Source organism: Myripristis murdjan, chromosome 8 (genome assembly GCF_902150065.1).
Source record: "Myripristis murdjan chromosome 8, fMyrMur1.1, whole genome shotgun sequence".
NCBI lineage: Eukaryota > Metazoa > Chordata > Actinopteri > Holocentriformes > Holocentridae > Myripristis > Myripristis murdjan.
Genome location: NC_043987.1, coordinates 30,028,220 through 30,046,314, shown reverse-complemented (window position 1 = coordinate 30,046,314; position 18,095 = coordinate 30,028,220). Strand labels below are relative to the sequence as shown.

The window sequence follows — 18,095 nt, the reverse complement described above, 5'->3', positions numbered from 1 at the left end:
TTCCCTCGGTGTGGTTTCCTGTTTGTAGGTGGGAGGATGTTGAGATGAAGCAGCCGGCTGCAGCAAACGCTCACACACTGAGCAGACCGAGCTCGGCTGTGAAGTGAGGCGTCGTGGCACAGCCTCGGCACACAGAGGTGTTTGTGCCTGATGCGTTTGACCTTTTCTTTTCTTGAGCTGCAGACCCCCTTTTTTTTTTTTTTTTTACCTTTGGCAGTCCAGTTGCCCAAAAAAGGCTCATCTGCTCACTCACACACCAGGAAACCTTAAAAAAAAATGCACCAACCTGTTCTCAGAAATGATGGCTTATCTAAGTGAGTCAACTGGTGCAGACGTTGCCAGGTTGCACCCTCAAAGATGGAAAGATGTCCTCTGTTAAGGGTTTAGTCAGTGCTTCACCCAAAACCAGAACTCTCTCCTTTTCTTGAGAGCCCCCATTATCTTCTATGTGTGTTTGCTCATGAATCTGAGAGCCTGCAGGCCCACCCTCATGGGGTGCACATGGGCCTGGTGACAAGTCAGCCCTCGCCTCTCTCAGAGGAAACGCTGAGGAAGACAGCGAAGAGATGACAGGATCTGTGGCGGGAGGTTAAAACGAAACCCAACGTGTGAGAACGAGTCGACTCACAAAGGCTCACTGGAGGTGGTTGGGTGCAACGATGACAGAGTAGGAGAGTTTTCTGACGAGAGACAGGGTGGGGGGAAAACGCACCAAGTAGGTCGCTGACGGCAGTGAAGGTGCACAGGGCCGCCAGAGCTGAGGCAGCAGGGAGGAGACGCCAAACGACAAGGCAGAGAAAGCAAGAGAGAGCTTGGTTTTTAGCAGAAAGGGAGAGCCTCCTCAGACATGGCAGATGTTTGTTACTGTAGGCGCCTCTGGACAGCGGAGTGGACGCAGCAGCCGGCTCTCCCAAAGGCTCTGAGACTCGACCGATCCACGTCTTCACCGGCACACATCTCTGTCTTTAAAAGTGTCATTTCTCAGCTGTAGGTGAGTCCGTTTCTTCCGTCAGGTCGGGTTCAGGGGCTCGGGGAGCGGCTTCAACCACGTTTAGCCAGACAAACCGCTCAGACTAATACCCAGCATGCATTTTGGTGGACAGCGACATGCAGGAGGTGGCCATATTCAGTGGCAACCCACTGAGGCACAACATTTTTCCCAATTTTCATTTGATATCAGAAGGATGTTTAGATCCTGATTTCAGCAAACGGTGCAGAAAAATGTGAACTTTTAATTTGGTGTTTAAAGCAGCTTTCAGTGTCGGTGCAGCTCGTTGCATCAGGGATTGCTCCGATGCACGATGCAATGCCAAATTTCTTTTAGACACTGCATCAAGACGGCAAACCATCTCCATGCCACAGTTTTCTCTCCTTGAGCTTTTAACCATCACCTGTGCTTTTCTTTCTCTCTGCAACCCAAAATGTCTCGTGGTGGTTTTCTCTCCGGTCTTCCTCTCTCTTACCTGCACACCACTGACCACTGCTTTACCATGTCGCTGCATATGAACTACATGAAGGTGCATTCAGGGTTTTTTGTGAAAAAGAAAAAAACAAACAAAAAAAAACAAAACAATGCCCCATTTAATTGGAATTGAACGTGGAGACACAAGATGGCTGCCACCTACACTGTAATCTTGTGAGGGAGTGGGAAACTGCGTTCGATGCTTGTTGACGGTGCAGCTGAGGTTTCACCGTTGAAGTTGCAAAACGAGCAAAAAATATCCAGAGTTGGTCTAGAATGTGGCAAAGAAAAAGGCTCCTGGTGTGATTTTTGCACCGGAGCCAAAGTGCCCGTGTGGCTTTTCTCTCAGGCTCATGTTGAGGTTAACACGTAGACCATTTGAGGAGCGTGCAGATGCTCTCTATTACTCAAAATACAGGAAGTGTGTTTCCTGGCTTTAGTGCGGCGAAGGCAATCGGACAAGCGATTGGACAGTTGAGGAGTGAAAACCAGCTGCACCATGTGTGAAACGCTCTTCCTGTGCTATCACACTGTCCTCACAAGGGATTCGATTCGCTGTTTGTGATGCTGCTTTATGTGATGTTGTAACCGGTGGGAGAAAAGTTTCATAACCGCCAAAATATGTAAAATATCACCGGGTTTCAGTCTCAGTTTTAGCTGTTTGGAATAAAACATTTGCCGCCTCGCGTTCACAGCTTCATGTCAAAGAAACGAAGACGGCATGATGTAAGATGAGGTTGTTTTCTGAGTTCATTTAATGCTATTTCCAGCAAAAAAAAAAAAAAAAAAAAAACACCAGTAGTAAGCTTTATTTATGTTTATTTCTAAATAATGTCATAATCTCAATTAATTTTATCGATCTTGCTCGTAATCTAATGGCTTTTGCTGCTCGTTTCTCTCCTCATCTTGAGTAATACCTCTACTTGTGCTCTAAACGCTGCTAAAGAAAGTGAAACATGTAATCCCGTTACTCCCCAAACGTGGGAGGCTGTCACCAAGACCATGACGGGTTTTCACTCTGAAGCTTCGTCCAAATGTGTTTTTGACATTTCTCACTTTGACGATGGTCCTTTAAGAGAAATCATTTTCAGATCGGACCCTTTTTCTATTCATTTGCTCATGAAATCCAATTCGTTCACACTTTGAATGCAGCTGGTTTTTCAAGTTAGTTTGCTGATCTGACATTTGTTTTTTTTCCTCTTTGATAACAGATTCCTAATGTGCAGCAGCATCATGCCCCCTTTTTATAAGCATGTTTCCTATGGTTCATCTGTGTGTTTATGGCTGGAAGATTGAATTATTGGCATTATTTTGAAATGCAGTGACAGATTTAAGTTGATTTTGGAAGAAGAAAAAGAAAAGACCCCGTAAAGTGGCGCGGGCTCTGACTTGGGTCCGTTCAGTGAGCCTACAAGGGTGACAGCGATGACTATTTTTGACTGTTGTTTTTGTTTAATTTGGAGGGAGGTTGAATTGATTGACTTCCTCCTGGTGTTTCCTCCTCCTCCTCCTCCTCAGATGAGCCATGGATGTCTCCGGGGTCGTCTGGGTCTTGGTCGCCGCCGCCGTCGTCGTTGCCTCCATCCTCCTGGCCATCCTCTGCCTCGACTGCGGGAAACGAGGCCCTCTGGGTGGGACGAGCTCTTAGGTTTTACACGTGGTTACCAAGCGCTGCTCCTCTCAGGCTGAACGTGTTGCTCTGATGCTCTGATGCTGGTTATGTTGCTTTAAATGTCCTGAAAATTCCTGGTTTTTGGTGTTTCTGCAAAAATGTTGCCCTCATCAGGATGGGGAAGCCTCAAAAACTGAATTTAGACCAACAAACTAACAACAAAGGATTACAATCATAATGATTATGGATCACAAATTCTTCTTCTTCTTCTTCTTCAACTACCTCTTCTTCTTCTTCTTCTTCTTTTTCTTCTTCTTTTTCTTCTTGAACTACCTCTTCTTCTTCTTCTTCTTCTTCTTCTTTCTTCTTCTTTTTCGTCTTGAACTACCTCTTCTTTTTCTTCTTGAACTACCTCTTCTTCTTCTTCTTCTTCTTCTTCTTCTTCTTCTTCTTCTTCTTCTTTTTCGTGTTGAACTACCTCTTCTTCTTCTTGAACTACTTTCTCTTCTTCTTCTTCTTCTTCTCTTTTCTCAACACTTCTTCTTCTTCTTCTTCTTTTTCTTTTCTTCTTCTTTTTCGTCTTGAACTACCTCTTCTTTTTCTTCTTGAACTACCTCTTCTTCTTCTTCTTCTTCTTCTTCTTCTTCTTCTTCAACTACTTCTTCTTCTTCTTCTTCTCCTTCTTGAACTACCTCTTCTTCTTCTTCTTCAACTACCTCTTCTTCTTCTTCTTCTTCTTCTTCTTCAACTACTTCTTCTTCTTCTTCAACTACTTCTTCTTCTTCTTCTCCTTCTTCAACTACCTCTTCGTCTTCTTCCTCTGCTTCTTCTTCCTTCTCCTCCTTGCTTCTTCCTTTCTCTTCTTCCTTCTCCCCCTCTTCTCTTCCTCCTCCTCCTCCTCCTCCTCCTTCCTCCTCCTCACCTTCCTCTGCTCTCTCCTCTCTTCCTTGCCTTCTTCTTCTTCTTCTACTTCTTCTTCAACTACCTCTTCTTCTTCCTCTGCTTCTTCCTCCTCCTTGCTTCCTCCTCCCCTTCTTCTCTTCCTCCTCCTTCTTCTCCTCCTTCCTCCTCCTCCTCCTTCATCTTCTTCTTCTTCTACTTCTTTTTCTTGTTATTCTTCATTTCTTCTCCTTCCTCTTGCTCCTTGTCTCCTTCCTGTTTTCTTATCTCTTCTTCCTTCTCCCCCTCTTCTCTTCCTCCTCCTCCTCCTCCTTCCACCTCCTCACCTTCCTCTGCTCTCTCCTCTCTTCCACCTTGCCTTCTTCTTCTTCTTCTTCTACTTCTTCTTCAACTACCTCTTCTTCTTCCTCTGCTTCTTCTTCCTCCTCCTTCTTCTCCTCCTTCCTCCTCCTCCTCCTTCATCTTCTTCTTCTTCTTCTTGCTCCTCCTCTCCTTCTTCTTCTTCTACTTCTTTTTCTTTTCATCCTTCATTTCTTCTCCTTCTTCTTGCTCCTTGTCTCCTTCCTGTTTTTCTATCTCTTCTCTTACTCCTCCTCCTCCTCCTTCTTCCTCTTCTTCTTCTATGTCTCAACCGATGGCCCACTTGTTCAGATGAAGAGCTTCGGTTGATCAAATTTACAATAAATGATTAATTGATCAAAGTGCATCATATCAGACGTGTCTGGAACTGATCTGAAGACCAATGTCGGCAAAGTAAATCAGTATAATTCTAACTGTAACTTCATGAAAGAGTAAAGAAAAGCCGATAATAGTTCAGGTCTCTTGCACTGAGCGAGTCCAAAAAAGAAAATCAGTGTAACTTTATTCACAGTAGATGGAATAACATCCTAATCTCTGGACTCACTGTTTGCTCATTCAGTTTGATCATTTGGGATTCGTGCTGTCTTTAGAAGTGTATGCGTAGGGCTGTGTGCTTGGCAAATTCAAAACATTGCAATAATATTAACGAACCTCGGGCTGACAGGGACAGTGCGCTGCAGGGAGGTGGTGCCTTTGAACTCTTTTCTTAAACATTTTCTGTGTTTCCTTCCAGTCTCCATCAGGCAGGGCCACGCGTCAGAGGAGTACATACCGTAAGTCCTTCTCTTACTCTGATGAGTGAACTGAGTGCAGATCAGGTGCCGGGAGGGTGCGGGTTGACTCACGTTTTAAAGGATAGCTTCAGTGTTGTTAAACTCAGGCTGACACCCGTCATCCAAAACCCGAACACAACATACAGCACGACTTCACTGCCGGCTCAAGTGAGGAGAAACTCACCGCTCTGCTGCAGCCTCTTCTTATCCTCCGACAGAACAAAACCATCATGACTGTCATTTTTGAAAATGGGAAACTCAGAGCCCAGCCAGAATCTGGATTCTTGTGGATTCATGTGCAAATAAATAAAACTAAAAATAAATAGGTCTTTGACAAACACTACTCACAAAAAGTTAGGGATATTTGGCTTTTGGGTGAAATTTATGGAAAATGTAAAAAGTTCACGCTACAGTGACATTATATCATGAAAGTAGGGCATTTAAGTAGAAGCATACACTGGTGATTTCCTCATCTCAAACAGTTTCTTGAAACAAAAGCCAACAACAGTGGTGGATATACCACAACAAAAAATGTCAGTGTCAATAACTTGTCATGTGCCCTTGAGCATCAATTACAGCTTGACAGCGACGTCTCATGCTGTTCACAAGTCCACTTATTGTCTGCTGAGGCATGGCATCCCACTCTTCTTGAAGGGCGGCCCTCAGGACATTGAGGTTCTGGGGTACAGAGCTCCGAGCCTCTACACGGCGACTCAGCTGATCCCATAGGTTTTCTATGGGATTCAGGTCTGGAGAAAGTGCAGGCCACTCCATTTGAGGTACCCCAGTCTCCAGCAGCCGTTCCCTAATGATACGACCTCGATGAGCTGGAGCATCAAAACACCTGATGTGAATTTTACCGTTAAACTCCTTGTTAGAGAACAGCAACTTGTGCAAAAAGTACTGAAACACTGAACAGTTGGACATGTGCATTCAAAAGTTTACAGAAGGTCACATTAAGTTCATCTGTAAAGGTTATAATGCATTTTAGGTTCATCCTGAAATTTCACCCGAAGCCGAATATCCCTAACTTTTTGTGAGTAGTGTGTGTTGCAATGGTTGCTTTCCAGAAAGTTTGATTTGGCATTTACAATGATGATAAACATCCTTGTACACATCCATGCCCTTAAGGCTTCTGCAGCTGATGTTGTGTGTGGGATCTTGTCTCGGCTAATGTGCTTATTTGGTTTAAGTGTTGTCTTTTCCTGTGAGTTTCAATGAAGGGATGCAGTTTTGTGAAATTATTAGACTGTTCAGTTATTTGACTCTATCTGCCTGGACGTCATACCCACATTACTCATATTTATCAAAAAACCATATCTTGTGTGTGAATGGTACTGGTAGTCATCCCCACAGTATCATCACAGTGTTTTCTTATTGAGGTTTTCAGTCAGAAATATTGTGATTATTGTGTGATTTTTGCCTCCTGTAAGCACTGAGAACGACGTAAAGTCTTTTGTTGTCTTCTCTCTGCTCCTCTCAGGTCGCCGGGATTCAGGATCGTCCCCCCATGTGAGTCACAAACACGACAGTTTCAGTCGAATAAAAAATCAAAAAGCAGGAGCCTGGCATTGTGAGACGTTCAGGTGCAGCATGACCGTGTTCGTAAACTACACGCGCGGGAGTGTCATGCTGCGTTCAGGTCACGTAGGGAAAAAAAACACTTGGTTGAAGCCTCGATTGCAGTTTTCGGAAGATTTTGATTGAATTTAGTGACCGAAAACATCTGAGCTCCAGGATTGTCATGATGAATAATTAACTCTTTGTGTCCTGCTGCCATTTTGTTTGATATGATGGTGATGTGATGATAACACTACTCTGTTGAATTGCAGATCAAAGTCACTCAAACACCATCAATCCGCCCTCCACGCTTTCACCTTTGTGAGTTTCCTCTATAACACACACACACACACACACACCATACAGCCCATCAGCAATATTAGTTTATACTACGGCCTCAGTGTTGCATTAAATTGCCTGAAAGCTCAAATCTTCATCTTAAACTCTTCATCTTAAAGTGCACTGAACAGGTGAGAGCGCTAAAAGGAGCTTTGCTTGGGTTTTTCCTGGTTAAAGGTGCATTACACAGAGTTAGCAGTCGTCTTTCTAATGTTTGGAGAAATAACTGTCACATGAGCAGCTCGCTTTCTAGAAGAACACTTCAAAGTTTTTATCTTTCACAGGTTCCTCACTTCAATCGACTCTCGGCAATTTTTGCATAGTGCACCTTTGAGTCTTGAGTGTTTTGTGCATTTGCTGTGGAGCTGGCAGCTCAGTGACTCATACTTTTTTTTTTTTTTCTGTTTCACACTCAGCTTAGATTCGGCTTCTCAGCGGCACCACTCCTTCACCCTAACAGAAAATGGTGAGGTGTCTTCTTTTCTCTGACTGGTATCTCTGTCCTCTACCCAACATTTTGTCTCTCCACCATGACACATGATCTGTCTGTGTGTGTGTGTGTGGGTGTGTGTGTGTGCAGCCACAGTTTCATGAGCACAGTCGCACTGTTTCCCACCTGATCTGACTCTTTTCTCCAAACCGAGGCTCACTTTCTGGAAACGGCTTCATTTCAAAATGCTGCTTTCCTCTCTGATAAGATCGATACAGAAAGCAAACCTGCACACTCGGCCTCGTTCCACACAGGAGCTCTCATGATTTAAAATGAACCGCACACACAACCCTGTTTTGTTTTCCACAATCTGATTTACCAATGAGACATTTTAATTTACAGTTAAGGGTGAAATGTTCCTCACACTTTCGGAAGTACCACAACATGTAAAATTTCACATTTTCACACGGGAAAGTTAGTTTTTGTTGACCTCATAAACATTTTGTCCAGTATGACATTTTGACATTTGCGTGATAAAGACAAAAACACGTGGAGGAACTGATGAATGAGATTAACCCCTTGATTTCCGACAACCCAGGACATTCATGGCTTATCAAGTCAAGTAAAGGTTAATTTATTACTTCCCGTGAGAAAAAAGTGTTTCATGTAGTTATGTAATTTGTGTGAAAGAAGAATGTTTTATTGGACGGTTAGTTGAAGTTGGGCTTCAGTCACGGAGAGTTTTTGTGTTTTGTGTGAGTGCTTTGTGTTCAGAGTGTGAGTCTTGATGTGGAGAAACGTGTCAGCTCAAGAACAAAACGTGATAGAAACTTAATTCTCACACCTCACGGTCGCCTCGGTGCTCTCAGACGTGGAGCTGCGTTTAACGTCACCCATGAGTTACACATTTCATGCTGACATGGAAATATTTGCGGATGAATGGTAAAGCAGGGATTGATGTTTTAATCCTGAATGAGTCCCTTATGAAACGGAGCTCCTCTTTGTAGTGAAAATGTTTGATTTTCTGCTCAATTCTGATGCGGTTATTATCTACATTTGCAGATGACGCCTCTTTCTCACGCATTTTGTCTTGATCAGTCCTGTCGTCGTGTCTTTAAAAATCTAACGTGTCATTTATTTCCCACACAGAAAGTAATCCCAGTTATGAGAATCCTGCAGATGGTAAGAAGAATTTGCTTTGAGTTTCAATGACAGGAACACTTTATCTAGTAATAGGAGTTTAGAAACAAAATCCTGGAAGTCTTATAAAATAACTTATTACTGAGCAAGACAACTAAACAGCCTTAGTTCTTTCTTTTTCATGGTTGTCTGCATCACCTGTAGATTAATATCACGGAAAACTCCCAGGATTTTGTTTCTAATTGCACTTTGGACTTTGACTTGCCTCACTAAAGAGCGCCCATCATATGAGCCACTAGAGCTATGTGTTTAGAAGCTATAATGTTTAGAAAAGGTGTGGCTCATGTTTGAACCGAAGAGCCGGGCGAGCGACTCTTTTTACCACCAGAGATTCAACGAAAGTCATCAGATCTTGAAAGTGAGGTCAAAGATGGCACAGAGCAAGCACACATCCCCTGTTCCCTCACTCATCAATCCTTATTTATCTAATAAGACCAACTTGTACTGTACGTTCTGTCAGCCACTCCTCACCATGTTGGGCTGAACAGAACAGCAGCGACGTCCAGCACGCTCTGGGCCAGATTTCCTAACTTCTCTGGGCCAGATTTCCTAACTTCACTTTACGATTTTTCCCTGAATTTTGAGTTGAGTAGAACTTGAACCTGTTGAACCTCCATGTTTCTGCCTCTACATAAATGACAGCTTTCCATTGCCTCTGTGTGGAAACACATGTTCGGTCGGTGGGATCAGTTAAACATGTTCAGTCTACGCAGCGTTCATTTTGTCAGTGATTTTCGGGTGAAAAACAATCAATGGTGGCTGGTGACCATTTTTTTTTTTTCTTGACCATGACACAATGATGTTCACAAGTTGCCCTGTGAAAACAAAAACTAAAACAAAAGTCTTTCATTTACCCCCAACAAAAAATAATGCCCCAAAAATCATATTAGTAAGCAGAGTCTTATCAGTAATAAATCTATATGTTTATGCAATATGTTAGTCTGTTCCATATCTAATATCTGGTCTAACTCTTCCCTACAAAATCTCCATGAAGCTGATTCCTCAATACTAAACTTATAGAGGTTTGTTTTATTGCTGTGTAACATCTTTGACTGAAAGAGCTGTGTATATATCACTGAATGGATTTATTTATTTGTTATAGTGGATAAACCATCTGAAGCGTCTATAACTTGCCTAAACTATAATGTGATTCTGCTGTTTCTCTTGTGTAGGACCAAATTATGAAAACGCTGAGAGCGACGGAGAGGAGGCAGGCTACATGTGGGTTTCCTCTTTCTGTCTTTAGCTGTTTCCCCGACACTTTACAACAACAGCAGCAGCCAAACTGCAGCGGCGTGTCTGATCCTCTGCTTCTCCTCTTACAGAAAAGTCTTGCCTGATCCTCCTGTAGTCGAGATCCGTCAGTCCAACCAGAGTCTCGCCTCGACTCACAGCTCAGGTACACAGAGTTTGCCTCAGTTTCACCCTGCCTCCATTGTGTGCGCAAAGAGTTAAAAAAAATATACATTTATTTGGGATTTTTTTGTGTGTGTAAACAATCATACACATTCCTGTAACAGGGAATTTGCCACTTCACTGGCAGAACATTTAATGACATCTGAGATTCCTGGTTAATCCTGAGCCAGTAATATTTCATTTTGAAATTGCAGGTCACTTCAATACATCTTAATGCAGTTTTACGAATACTAATCCAAATATGACTCCTTATTGTCCATCAAGTGGACGTTTGCCCATTTCTTCACAATTTAAAAGACTCAGAGGGATACTGGAAGACAAAAAGACACATAACATCCAACAGTACTTACCTCGCTAAAATACAGATATTCCTCCTCAATCTGTCACCACATTAAGGCGGCACAAATGTACAGATGTTGCAGAAAAAAACTCAGGTGCTACCATCTTTCTTAGTTTCTGTTTAAAAGCCTTATGGCGCTTAGGAGAATCCTCGTTTTTTCCTAACCTTTTGCAAACATTAACCTTGACCTTTTCCTAACCATAACCAAGTATTTTTAGTAGCTTTTTAGTGGCTGTTAATTTAGGAAACACTCCTGTTGGTCGTATTAAAGGGTTGGAACAAACTACCTATGCAGTCGTTTGGATTGGAGGACTTAAAAAAAAAATGGATTGGATTGGAGGACTTAAAAAAAAAAAAAAAAAAAAATTGTGAATTTCCCAGTCTGGGATCAATAAAGTATACCTATCTATCTATCTATCTTAATGAACTGTTTTCTGCAGTTTCTTCTTACTTTTAATATTCAAATTTCCAAACCAACACAATCCAGGTGGAGGGGTTTCACAGAAGAACTGAACCATCATCCTTGCACCATGACATTCAGACGTTTAGAGAGCACTCTTTATTAAGTTTTCCTTTAGCCGAGAAAATGCAATAAACCTCTCCGCTCTGTATCCACCACTTTAAAAATATGTCGCCTGAATGTTGCCTGTGATGTGAAAATGAGACCGACACGCCGTGTGTTTCTCTGTCAACAGTGGAGCCCCCGTACGTCAACGTGGACCCAAACAGCAGCACGGACAGAGACAGGGACTCAGAGCCAGGTATCCGTCACGTTAACACACAGTCAAAGATGCGTTCATGGACCCGAGGCGATGTTTTACTTTGAAGGAACATTTTCAACCTTTCACCTTAAATGCAAAAATGCCATGCAGGTTCAAGAACAATCAGACAACGCTGGACAAATAATCTGCGTCGAGATGGGAGTTTATGCTCAAAAATGATTTAAAAATTTGCCGTGATAATCTAAAACTGTTCACCATCGTGCAGTTTGTCTTTTTTAGTCCAAATTACCTGCTTCTGTTGTCACATGATGATCTCCCACCAAGCTTGGATTTCTTTATGCTTTTTTCCTTAGTAGCTAATTACATAGTTAATATTGTAACCTTATATAGTGTAACCTGTTGTATATGACACATTTCTCTCTGTTCATTTAATGACATCATAACTTACCTGTTTCCTATTGGCCGAGGGGGTTTGTAGATAGCGAGCTTCCATAAAGTCTTCTGTTCACTCTTCTTTTTGAGATTATTGTTCCCCTCATTGGTGACACTTACTCGAATCACAAACAAGTCACGTTTTAACATTTTTAGTGTTTAAATTCTCTGTTATCAATGTGCTTTATGTTTGTATGATCACTCAGTATAAGAGGTTGAAGCCAGTGGAGCTGAAACTCCTTTATTATGTGCTTGCCTTGAAAAGGCAACACATTTTCAAAGCCTCACAGCTCCCTCATTCTTTGGCCCACAGACTCCATTCAAAGCTTAAATGACTCAGCAGATGTTCAACTTTATGTGTGTCATCTTCAATTTTTCATGTCTGCTTTAGTTTGCCATAAAACACAGTTTAAGTTATTTTTGAGCGGCCTCTGACTTTTGAATGAGTGTGTATTGCGTGAGCTAGAGTGGCATTCCTGAGGGCTAGAGTGGAGCAGCCCTTAAAATTCGCCTAAAACTTTTGTCTTTAACTTGCTCTCCTGGCCACAATTTTCACTCCACATGCATAAATTTGGCATCAAATTGTAGGAAAAATAGTTGTGCTTTGAAAAATGTAAATACAAAAGCAAAGTAGCTTCAACTTTTTAAACTGTGACGCTTAACGAGGCAGGAGTGCCAGCTCTCTCCCCCATAGACTCCCATTATATCTGGAATGCAAAGTCTCGGGAGAGAAGCAGAAACACACACTTTTTCAACTCGCGCTAGGGTGGGCATTTTTGGGAGTTGGGAAATAATTTTGACACAGTTTGAAAGCCCAAAGCCTTGCCTTTCTCATGGGACATTTTATTTTCTGCTCGGACTTACTATTATTGAGAAAAAAGCATTTGTTTGACCACTACTTTTAGGTGATTTTTCACAGAAGCAGCACTGTCACTCATGCTGTGTGTTTCATAGAGCCTCATTTCTGGCTCCGCCCACACAAGCCCCAGTGGCTCAGTGGATAGTGTCTCTGCCTGCCATGCAGGAGACCAGGGTTCAACTCCCCGCCTGGGCAAGAGCAACAACACTACACAGCCCACAAACAGCATAGGGCTGGTGGTTTACACATGTCTAGGCGCTCGCAAGGCAAGCGCATCAAAGTTTCTTCAGAAACTTTATATCCTCTAGTTTATTATTTCATCTTGTCATTTTACTTTCTTCTGTCTTTTTTAAAAACTATTTTAGTAGTGTTATTTGCTGTCATACTTCCCACTTGTTTCCGGACAGCTTCCAAACACCTTTTTATAAACTGCACTTTGTGTGTGGATCAGTTTTTCCTCACATGTCACGACCTTGAAGTGACGGTTTGGATTCTCAGTCGTATTTGCAGCTCCGTGTGGGTGAAACACATCCACCATGTTTGGTCTGTTGACTCCTTCCCCGTCACAACAACGAGAGCTTCACCGGCAGTGCACGGTTCAAAAATAAATAAAAATAGATACAAACCGGGAAACAACACAAAGCTGGAAAATTATTTTGAAGGATGCACGATGACACGCGATTGTTTTGGTTTCGTTTTCACCCCCCTTTTCACAATTTTCCATCTCAAAATCGTGTCGTTTTCCGTTCTGTATCTGCTTCAGTCATTCTGCAGCAGAGAGCTCCCGGTGAAGCTCTGGTTCTGGTGACAGGGAAGGATTTCGTGCACCAAACCCGGTGGATGTGTTACACTCGCCTTGCAGCATCAAACGCCACAGTATGACTTATAATCTGAGCGATCATTCTGACGCTGCGGTTTGTTCTCTGAGGTGCCACAAAGTCACTCTGCTCTCCTCTTGGTTTCTCCTCAGACGATAGAGATTATGAGAATGTGGAGCCGGCAAATCCAGGTGAGCCTGTCACTTCACACACTTCAACACACTGACTGTGAGCTGAGCACCACTGACCTGAGGCCGAGTGTCTGGTGGTTTAGTTTTCGAAGCCCGTCATGTTAGTTTCCCTCATTTCTGACAGTGCATGATGTTTTCACACATTGTCATCAACATCAAGCTGCTGTTTAAATCTTGAATGGTTTTATCTGCGTCTTTCTCTGGATCCATTGAATTCTGCTGCTGCTTTCCAACCAAAACAGTAATTTTGCTGACAAAAAGCGAACACCACGTCACACTGAATACGTGGCTGGCTGTGTTGTGAGCTGCTTTGCCACCTAAATTCATAACTAGTCATTCCATAAAAAATGAAAGAATAAAAAAGGATGACAACAAAAGTACGAAGAGGAGGATTATTATTTTTTAATTTTAATTATTTTGAAGGCATTAGGAAAACCCCATTCATTTCTCCCATAGACAGTCTACTTTTAAATTTTTTGGCATTTCTTCTTTATTTGACAGTTACCATGGAGAGAAACAGGCCGAAGAGAGGGGATGACATGCAGCAGTGGGACTGGGCTGAACCCCAGCCCCTGCAGCGAAAACTTAGCTTTAAACTCCTGAGACCTGAGCTTTTGATTGGTATGCATTTTTAATTTCTCCTAGTTATTTGGGATTAGTAGGAGCTAATAAATATAAAAAACTAAGTAATATCTTTGAATAGTGAGAAGCTTTCCTAAAAAATGATGTCCTCATATGAGTACATCAGGACTTAATTCGCTATAAAACACAATAAAGTCACCTTTGTGTGACAAAGTAGACACCTGTTTATTTTAATGCCTAAAAAGGGCAAAAACAGTTGTAAACAGTGCAAATCATCACTCCATATTCCACATTCACAACACTGACATGGATTCTCTCCTGCATGTATTCTTCTAAGTAAATACTTTTATGAACATCAAAACATGTTTTCTCATTCCTCACACTAATAAGGAAGCTCTTCTGTGTGGATTCTTGTGGTAAGGCACACAAGACATCAAAATTGATGCTCCAAAAAAGTGATAAAGCTCATCAACTGAAGTGTTGATAGATGCACCAGTGGCAGCTAGTGACATAGCATTTGTACAGTGAGTGATGGATTTTATCAGCTCTGTGTCAATGTACTGCTCCACATAGTCCAGCGGTTGCCAGTCTTCTCGCTCTTCCTGCCTGTCATCTTCACGTCCAGTTTTGCGAGGTTGTGGCCTGGGTTCAGATGCATGCAGATGGTGTTGTGGCTCGTTGTCAGTATCATCCATGGCTTCCGTGTCGCTGTCAGTGGCATCCCAACTCTGTTGATCAGATTCTGGTTTATCAGATGGTTCAGATTCAGGACAGTAATCTTCATTGCATTGATCTTCAGCACTTAGTTGTTCCATATCAGGTCCTGGCCTAGGACCTAGCATCCATCAGTGTCAATAGTAGGTCCTCATCCAATACTAGGTTCTTACCATGACTGTCAACACTTTTATTAACTGATGTTTGCACCCACGTCTTCTGGATCCCACAGAGTGATGTCTACTAGGTCCTGGCTCATAATCAACATCAACACTTTTACCACTCTGACGTTTATGGCCACGGCCTCTGGATCTCTGCATAGCAGGGTTCCCCAAACCCAGTCCTCAAGGACCCCCTGTCCTGCAGGTTTTTGTTTCAGCTCTGCTCTTTCACACCGGATCCATTTAAGGGCTTCATGCTGATTGGCTGAAGCAGATCTACCTGAATAGGGCATGAAGGAAGATGTGTGGGCCTTAATTGGGTCAGGTGTGCAAGAGCAGAGCTGAAACCAAAACCTGCAGGACAGGGGGTCCTTGAGGACTGGGTTGGGGAACCCTGCTGCACAGGTTCACTATTGCTATCATCACTGTCTGATCATAAAGATCAGACAAATCTTCCACCTCAGAGTTATCTCCTACTGTTGCATTCAGCAGTCTTTCTGCTCTTGACAGAGTAATATGTCCTGGAAAGGAATTGCATAAGAATAAAAATCTTCCCAAAGTGTTTTTTTTTTTTTTCTTTTACTTTTACAGAGGTTCACTTTGCATGAACAAAGTCCCCATGTCCTCATACGAGTACTTCATGTTTAGCAGCATTGTAGCTAGTTACAATTGCTAAAATTTGTCAAACTTTTCAATCTTTCTTTTTAATCTTTCAATTGTCAATCTTTCTTTAATTTCGTTTTTTTATTTAGTAATTTAGCGTTAGGCCTGTGTCGATGTCGATCCACCTCTGACAGAAATTTCTCAACAGAAGCAGAGGAGGCTGACAGCGATGACGACGACTACGAGGCGAACTACGTCAACCAACCAGCCGTGAGTTCAAACACAAACTTTTTTTCTTTTCGCCTTGTTTGTTCAGACGCCCAGGTCTGTCCTGTCGCTCAGCTTTTCTCATTCCTTACAGATGATTGACAACCAGCCCACTCCATGATGGGAGTGAAAGTGATGTGTGGAAACACGGAAGTGACTTGTGAGCGCCTGACCATGAGCTTTTCAACTGTATCTCCAGTTTTTGCCTACTTTTTCTTTTCTTTTCTTTTTTTTTTTTTTACCACTGACATCGTCAAACCCACAGCAGCTGTCAAATGAAGCTGGGACTCCTAGAAAATGCAAAAAACGACAAAAATGCATGACTCTCCACAGGGAATTAGACCAGTTTTTCTTAGTTCCTGGAGACAGTTTGACAGGAGTTGAGAACCCAAAGCTGTGAAGTGACTTAAGTGGGGAAAAAAAAATATTAAATTCATGTTTCTTTACCGGTGAGATGTTCTGGTTCAGTCAGCGTCTCCGAGCAGGAACGCTGACCATGAACGCTGTTTCCTGCGGTGTTTACTTCAGGAGCTGCAGGTCTCCGGCTGGGTGACACACGGCTGCAATACTTTGTTGGTTAAAGGTGCGCTGGCATCTGAAGCCGCATTACAAGCCGTGCAAATGGCAAAGCGGTTTGTTTAAGTAGAAAAAAATATCAGGGAATGATTTCACAGCAAAGTGCCATGAGAGGAGTTTGGCCAGAATGTGTCATGTTACTGTATGTTTTGTTTTTATCACTTTTTTTTTTTTGTTGTTGCTGTAAATATGGGCCAGGATTGGCTCAATATATCGGTGTTTCAGTCTTAATCCCAGCTGCAGTGGTTGTCACGGAAACTCCCATGGCTGATTCTCCATCCAGCTTTCAATTTTATGACAGAATATTGAAAGCAGTTGAAATTCTGTATTTCTAATGTTTTTTTTGTTTTTGTTTTGTTTTGTTTTGTTTTGTTTGTTTTTTTACTCTTTCAGTCTTTGGTCATTTCGACCAGTAGCCAACAGTAAATTTATTGCAGTTAATATTCCTACCAGGTCCTCCATTATTCATCTGATATTGTGAAAAGTTTTGGTTGGGCTGCGGCTGCGGCCGAGCGCGGGGGCTGATACGTTTGAGCTTTAGTTTGGATTTGCTGACGACTCCTGAGAATGTCTGACTTTGTTGTTGTTGTTGTTATTGTTTTTATTACACAGTATTTATGTGTTATTACCAGTTACTGTTACCTGGACATAAATCCACATTTCAACTGTCTGAACTAGAATTGTTCTCAATAAATAACTACAATTCAGTTAATTTTGACACAATCAGCTGACTTCTTTCTTACGTGTCCTGGATTATTAATCTCAGTATTATTTCCTGCATTGGTAGAGACACTTGCTTCCTTCGCTGATGGCGGTGCTGTAATATTCTGGGTCTCTTATCAGATTTTAATCCACTGACTTCCTGCATTCAGAGCAGTGATCGCCCTCCACTGGCAGCAGGAGACACCCTCTCATCATAATCCCTCATTACAGCTGCTTATTGACAGGATCACAGTCGAGGTGATCAAGGTCACGGTTTGGTCTTCCTGCAGGCCTCAAGTCCCATGAAACAGAGAAATGCATTGTGGGATGAATTCAGGGGATTAGTCAGGATTATGGATTTGCTCTGGCTCATTGATGGTACTGATGCCGTACGACTGAACTCCACCCTGCACACGAGGCACCTGGACACCTGCCAGTGTGATTTTCCTCTGGTTTTAAGTCCCATCGATCATCAGGATGCCGCATTAAATAAAAAACAGTTAAAATGCGGCGCAGATTAAACCGGTTAAAGCACGGCGGCTTTGCTGTTTGGTCACAAATCTCCAAGAGAGCACATGTGGTCCAGCTGCTGTGAGGGAAGCTAAAGAGACCTCGCACCTGGGACAAGTCGCAGTGCAAAACTGCTGAGTCACCTGAAGTGAGGACCATTAAGACTCAACTTTGGAATGAGTAGATAATGAGAGCCATGTAGATCCAACCATCAGATTACTTTTTTTTTTTTTTTTTTTAAGTCAGCCAAGTCTGCCGATCTCCACTTTAAAGTTAACCTTCATTAGTTCTGCAAAGAGCATCTTTAAAAAGGAGGGGAAGGTCGCTGCATCTCCCCCTGCTGGCCGGGTCCAAAAGTAGCAATCGAAATGAATTTGATGGTTTTCATTTTACAAACAGGAAGTGAGGTTACACCCCTAGTTAATGTGAAATCTGATTGTGAAAGATTATCTGTTTCAAATGAGCTAGTGGCATTCACACGCAATACTACAGTTCAGACTGCAGTTTGTGGTTTTGTTCATTTCTGTATGGCAGTACGTAATCTGATACTCATTTATAATGACCCT

The 18,095-nt window shown here is 42.4% G+C and overlaps 1 protein-coding gene across 2 annotated transcripts; it reads left to right on the top strand.

The window, feature by feature from the left end:
• Positions 1-866: 866 nt before the first annotated feature.
• Positions 867-17,040, top strand: LOC115364299 (uncharacterized). 2 transcript variants are annotated; one of them, XM_030058798.1, is made up of 14 exons: positions 867-991; positions 2,981-3,093; positions 5,068-5,107; positions 6,591-6,619; positions 6,940-6,988; positions 7,423-7,472; positions 8,586-8,618; positions 9,809-9,857; positions 9,962-10,035; positions 11,088-11,153; positions 13,376-13,414; positions 13,916-14,035; positions 15,683-15,744; positions 15,836-17,040. In XM_030058798.1, exons 2-14 carry the CDS (start codon positions 2,988-2,990, stop codon positions 15,860-15,862), a joined length of 744 nt encoding a protein of 247 aa, XP_029914658.1. In that variant the 5' UTR covers positions 867-991; positions 2,981-2,987; the 3' UTR covers positions 15,863-17,040. The 2 variants fall into 2 exon arrangements, with proteins under 2 accessions (XP_029914658.1, XP_029914659.1); XM_030058799.1 differs by lacking the exon at positions 13,916-14,035.
• Positions 17,041-18,095: the final 1,055 nt, after the last annotated feature.

What these genes read in the sequence shown, in the direction of transcription:
- LOC115364299 (XM_030058798.1), top strand. Translation starts at nt 2,988, where the DNA reads ATGGATGTCTCCGGGGTCGTCTGGGTCTTGGTCGCCGCCGCCGTCGTC. An exon ending in CGGGAAACGAGGCCCTCTGG is followed by an intron (nt 3,094 to 5,067) that starts GTGGGACGAGCT and finishes GTTTCCTTCCAG; the next exon opens with TCTCCATCAGGCAGGGCCAC. An exon ending in ATTCAGGATCGTCCCCCCAT is followed by an intron (nt 6,620 to 6,939) that starts GTGAGTCACAAA and finishes GTTGAATTGCAG; the next exon opens with ATCAAAGTCACTCAAACACC.